This window comes from Oncorhynchus keta, chromosome 11 (assembly GCF_023373465.1).
Source record: "Oncorhynchus keta strain PuntledgeMale-10-30-2019 chromosome 11, Oket_V2, whole genome shotgun sequence".
Lineage (NCBI taxonomy): Eukaryota > Metazoa > Chordata > Actinopteri > Salmoniformes > Salmonidae > Oncorhynchus > Oncorhynchus keta.
This window is the reverse complement of record NC_068431.1, coordinates 50,147,897-50,154,035: the sequence shown is the minus strand read 5'-3', so window position 1 is coordinate 50,154,035 and position 6,139 is coordinate 50,147,897. Positions and strand designations below refer to the sequence as shown.

The 6,139-nt window shown below is 43.1% G+C and overlaps 1 protein-coding gene across 1 annotated transcript; it reads left to right on the top strand.

The window, feature by feature from the left end:
• Window positions 1–68: 68 nt before the first annotated feature.
• On the top strand, window positions 69–4,350 carry LOC118390513 (ras-related protein Rab-1B). Its single transcript, XM_035781159.2, has 6 exons — window positions 69–425; window positions 1,314–1,386; window positions 1,530–1,625; window positions 1,743–1,838; window positions 1,928–2,059; window positions 2,235–4,350. Exons 1-6 carry the CDS (start codon window positions 412–414, stop codon window positions 2,427–2,429), a joined length of 606 nt encoding a protein of 201 aa, XP_035637052.1. The 5' UTR covers window positions 69–411; the 3' UTR covers window positions 2,430–4,350.
• Window positions 4,351–6,139: the final 1,789 nt, after the last annotated feature.

Here is a 6,139-nt window from a genome sequence, read left to right as displayed (position 1 = left end):
CCAGAAAACGTAAGAAGGGCTTTTGACTGAACTACGTTTCCCATCTGTGTAGGACCACGATTTGACGTCATCACTCAATGACACCTGCGCACAGTGCCGCAAAAGACCAGGGAAGACAAGTAAAAAGGGAGACAGAGGAAAACAACACGCGAAAGAAAGGAATGTGTATTAAGCAACAAAACGAATTCTAGTCGCTGAACACTTACTCAGCGAACCAACGAACTATACACAGCCTCTTGGCTCGTGAATTTGTATAAGAATTTGCCAAACACGGTTTGGCGAGCTAGCTAACGTCGTTAACAACAAGTATTCTTTCTTCCTACGCGTTAGCAACGCAGCTAGCTAGCTACCAAGAGGATACGCGTGTGTGACCCAGACAAGAGCCGAGAAAACACGTATTTTGGACACACCATGAATCCTGAATAGTGAGTGAAGTTTGTGATATTTAGTTGTTTTTGTTAGCTCCGTGTCCAGTAACAGCAGATGAGGAGACGTAGCTAGCTAACACAAACGCGTAACAAAATACATTGCGTCATCACTTGTTTACATATTTGTTCCCGAACATCTGCTATGATATCGGGTTGTTTTACATGGTAGCTACAATGTTGTCATCATCATACCAATAGCTAGCTATGTTGACATAAAATTGCTGATCTAACGCTGGTTTGCTGAATTATTTATCCGTTATTTTACCAGGTAAGTTGACTGAGAACACGTTCTCATTTGCAGCAACGACCTGGGGAATAGTTACAAGGGAGATGAATGAGCCAATTGTAAACTGGGGATCGGGAATTTAGCCAGGACACCAGGGTTAACACCGCCACTCTTACGATAAGGGCCATGGGATCTTTAATGACCTCAGAGAGTCAGGACCACGGCACCCACACAGGGCAGTGTCCCCAATCGCTGCCCTGGGGATTTGTTTTTAGACCAGAGGAAACTGTGCCTCCTACTGGCCGTCCAACACCACTTCCAGCAGCATCTGGTCTCCCATCCAGGAACTGACCAGGACCAACACTGCTTAGCTTCAGGAGCAAGTCAGCAGTGGTATGCTGAATGAACCAATGAATTTGAGTGGACATATGAGTCTCGTCACCTTTCTCTTTCTTCCACGTTTTCCTCTTGGACATTTCATCGTACACCCTTGCAGCTGTAGTTCAGCTATAATAACCTAATTTCAGATGGAAATGACTATAAACCAGCCTAACTCGTCAGAGACCTAAATGAAAAGTCAATGCTGGCGGTTTGATAGAATAGATCTGTTAGTCTCTAACCATTATTTGTTAGCCTCTAAAACCTGGTTTTCCCCGTAGTGACTACCTGTTCAAGCTGCTTCTGATCGGCGATTCAGGGGTGGGCAAGTCTTGCCTCCTGCTTCGATTTGCGGTAAAAAAAATAAAAAAAAATATCAGTGTTATTGTTACGTTGATCAGTTTTCAGCTTTCAATCAACATTTGGATATTGTGTGTCTGTGCGAGTTTGTTGGTTATATGTTTGTGTGTTTTCTTTTTTTTTATGATGCATTTCAGGATGACACCTACACGGAAAGTTACATAAGCACCATCGGCGTGGACTTCAAAATCCGAACTATTGAATTGGACGGCAAGACTATCAAACTACAGATTGTGAGTTGAATCCAGCAAGCCTGGCAGCTGTCGGGAAGTGTCATTGCAGTTCATGCTTGCAGCCATGTAGTGTTTTAGGACAATTAACATCTTGTTTTTCTTGTCTTATGTCTGTAGTGGGACACTGCTGGTCAGGAGCGGTTTCGCACCATCACCTCCAGCTATTACAGAGGAGCCCATGGTATCATCGTTGTCTATGATGTAACAGATCAGGTTAGTGACGCCTCTCCACAAAGGAGATTCCTTAACATCTATGAGTTAACGTTTATTTATTGACCACATATAACGGAGGTATTTTCTAGGAGTCTTACAACAATATAAAGCAGTGGCTGCAGGAAATCGACCGCTATGCCAGCGAAAATGTCAACAAGCTGCTGGTGGGTAACAAGTGTGACCTCACCACCAAGAAAGTAGTAGACTACACAACAGCCAAGGTGAGTCCACAGGAAACATGCGGAATCGGATACAGATGAACCACAGTACTTGAATTCAGCATGTCGCTAGAGTACACTTTATTATCATCTGTTAGGACACACTGTGTTTTACTTGCAATGGAAGCACCCTACTACTGCAGTCAGACTGGTTGACATGTGTCTCACCCTCCTCAAGGAATTTGCTGACTCCCTATCCATCCCTTTCCTCGAGACCAGTGCTAAGAACGCAACCAACGTGGAGCAATCCTTTATGACCATGGCGGCTGAGATTAAGAAGCGCATGGGGCCCGGGGCCACGACAGGAGGAGACAAACCCAACCTTAAGATTGATAGCACCCCAGTAAGGCAGTCTGGAGGAGGATGCTGTTAGGACTGCCCTGTACCCTCCTCTCAACTCCAGAGGCCCAGGGGTAGAGTGACAGTACTGGGGTGGAGCTGAGAGAACAGGAAAATATGGTGATGGAGGTGGTGGGACTGACTGACATTTTTTTCATTATTTTTTTCTTCTCATCTTGACCTATGCCCATAATTAAGTGAGAAAGATTTGTGCCCAAGGAGCAGTCCCCCCCCCCACTCTTTTTATTCACAAATATGCACAGAATTGGAAACATCTTTGAAAATTGTGGTTGGCGTTGTTAGGCATGAAAAATGTTTTTAGCTATTCAAGCACTAATCCAGTATCTATCTGTAGCACTGGCTGTTTAAACACACACACACACGTGGTCCAAGGAAATCATGGATGTTCTTTCAACTATGGCTGAGTACATAACTACCCTTTATGGCCTTTGTGGTTCCTAGTCAGACTGCTGATCGTTGAATGTGAGAAGGTGAAATAAGAGGACCATTGTGCCAGTTAAACCAGAGGTTTTATGGACACACTCCAGAGGAAAAATAGTGAAGACGAGTGCTGTTTGTGTCATCTGTCCTTTCGGGAATTGAGATTCAGATTTGGAAGTTGTCATTGGGCCCAAGCGCATAATATATAGGTTGTAATAGGGTTGCTGTTGAGGAGAAAGAGAAGACTGGGTGAAGTAAATAACAGGCTTTCTATCAAAACAAAGTTCACAAAGTGGGGACAACATGGCAAATGGAAATCTGCAATCACGGCGTCCACATCTTTAATGTCTGTTTTAATCGTCGTTATATAATACTATTATTACATGGTGGTTTTACTACTGTGATTTTGTTTTGATTCTCTCTTCTAATCGAGACTGTGTGTAAGCAGTAAGTGTGTTATTGTTTTGATTCTCTCTTCTAATCGAGACGGTGTGTAAGCAGTAAGTGTGTTATTGTTTTGATTCTCTCTTCTAATCGAGACGGTGTGTAAGCAGTAAGTGTGTTATTGTTTTGATTCTCTCTTCTAATCGAGACGGTGTGTAAGCAGTAAGTGTGTTATTGCTGTTTGATGAATTAGAGCATAACCGAAGTTCAACTGCATTTGGTTCTTTCTGTCTGGAGTGGTAGCTGGCTGTAAGCATCAGGTGTTTTCAGGCATGTCCAATCCTTTAGCGTTGAGTTTGATCTCAAGTCACAATGCTCCTGTACCAGTACCATCAGACCTTTTACATGCTCACTATAATACCGTATGGACACCCTCTGGTTGATAAGGTAACATATTATTACAGTACTAACTCAACCATGCCATTAGTCACCATGGTCCAGCATTGCAACAAGGTTTGGATATTTGTTAGACAATATTTTGGGGAGAGTATGGCACATTACATAGCCTGCCACAGTTGTTTTCACGTTTAACTGCTTCCTCAAACTTTTAGTTTCGGATATGTCTATTCTAATGACATGTTCGGGGGAAAGAGAGAGAATGGACCTCGGAGGAAAAAAAAAAATCACCAGCGTCTCAAATTAGTATGGGATTTCAAGCAAGAGGAACACTTGCTTTCCTGAGTAAATACTGTAGAGCTGATGACTGTCTGGGAATTCCACTTTCTTAAGCATCACCGTTGATATCCTTGCCTTTTTGATGAAGAAGTATCTTGCGATTGGTTGGTAAACACACAAAGGTTGCTGGGTTTTTCCATTTAGTGAAATTTAACCCATTTAAATAGTTGGCTTCGTTAATATATTCTCTCTGGTTTACATTTCCCCTTTAAATGACAAATAGATTATTTCTAATCCACTAATTCAATCATTTGGCTTTTGGTCAGGGAAGCGATATAATGGAAAGATTGCGGCACGATGGTTATTTCTTCTTTGCTGTGGACGATGTAACATGCTCTTAATGCCCAGATAATATTGGGAGTCCATAGTAATAAAGTATATTGTTATTATTGCCATTATTGTGTGTTTACTGTGTATCTGTTTTGTACATATTTTTTCAGGTGAATGTGATACCTGTAATGACCAGTAGAGGTCAGTCAGCACAGAAACAATAGCTCGTCTGAGAGTTTTACAACATTTGACATCAGAGAGTTGTGCATGCTCATGTTGTTCCTCTTCTAGCTCTCGTAGGCCTACCCCGTTTCATGGCAGGGAATGACTTGAAAACAGCATGATCTCTACACCCATATGCCACAAGGATGATTAATGTAAAGATAGTTTCTCAATGCTGGATGGAGTGTGCAGGGTGTCCATTCTATCCTGTTCATTTCTAGCCTGTTCTTACATATAAGTAATTGCCAAAATAAAGGAAACACTGGAGTAAATTAGGAATACAAAGTCTATTGAAAGCAGGTGGTTCCTGAGTCAATTAAGCAGTTAACATCCCATCCTGTTTAAGGTCATGTGTAAAAATTCCCAGTTTACCATTATTTTGTCTATCATGGCTAGAAGAAGATTTCTCAGTTACTTTGAAAGAGGGGTCTCAAAGGAGAATAGGGGGTTTAAAGTGTGTGTGTGTGTGCTAGTCACCAGATCAATGCAATTGAACACTAATGGGAGATTCTGGAGCAGAGCCTGAGACAGCGTTTTCCATCAACAAAACACCAAATGGTGGAGTTTCTCGAGGAAGAAAGTCGCATCACTCTAATAGAGTTCCAGACACTTGTAGAATCTATGCCAAGGCTTGAGCTGTTCTGGGGGCTCGTGGTAGCGCACCGCCCTATTAAGACACTTTATGTTGGTGTTTCCTTTATTTTGGCAGTTACCTGTATGTGGACGAGCAAACTACAGTACCAACTGGTACCTGTGTGGACTGGGTCACAGTTGTCTGTCCATAGTGTAATATTGTGTAGTATTCAGTGTTTCCCCTATATGCATTTAGCTAAATTGTTGCCAGCACTGGGGGGAAAAAAGGTATATATTTGTTATAATGTAGACGTATATATGTATGCCCCAGGAAGACTCCCTTCTCACCATAGCAGTGAGCCTGTTTTACATTCTACTTCCCACTAGGGGCGCAACTATAGTTTTAGAAGTGGAGGTTGGATAAACACTCCAAACAGCCTACCCAACCACTCGGAGGCGTCCGTATGGTCCTGAAGTACACCGTTGGCTCGTTTTGTATCACATTCCAATGAGGAAAATGCAATTTCAGAATCATGTCCTCCCCCTGTCCGCAGTGAAAGTTGTGCCCCTGCTTCCCACACTAATAAATGTGAAAGTATGAAACCATGCTATTTTACAACAGTCTAAATCTGAAACATTAGTCAGGGTGATAATTGCTGGTACAGTAGGATCTGCTGTAGCCTATGAAATTCTCAACTGCATTCTGATGTCTTCTTGGTCCCCTGGCCCAGTCAGCTATGGAAAACCCCACATAAATTAGATCAGGCCTTGGTGAGTTTGATCAAGCATGCATAAGCGTCAATATGTCTGTTGGCATGCTACTGTCAGTGTTGGTGTGTAAGTTATCCAGAGTTGGCCTGGTGTTAGTAAGTCTGTGCAGTGTGTCGGTGTTGATACGACCACGAGTGCATGTGTTTATTGTACCCATCACAATACTCACCCTGCTGCAGACCCCCAGGTCCTGGGCGGGTGTGTGGGGGGGAACCTGGTGTGGCCGAGGAACCAGGTGGTGGCACCACTGATTGAGTAACTGGTGTTCTGGGCCTGTATGCTGCCCATGCTAGTGCCCTGCACTGGACCCACCACTGCCATCTTCATCGTTCCTCTCTTCTTTGGCGT

Excerpts from the sequence above, each read along its gene's own strand:
- LOC118390513 (XM_035781159.2), top strand. Across the intron at positions 1,626-1,742 it reads AGACTATCAAACTACAGATT|TGGGACACTGCTGGTCAGGA; the intron begins GTGAGTTGAATC and ends TTATGTCTGTAG. Across the intron at positions 1,839-1,927 it reads TCTATGATGTAACAGATCAG|GAGTCTTACAACAATATAAA; the intron begins GTTAGTGACGCC and ends GGTATTTTCTAG.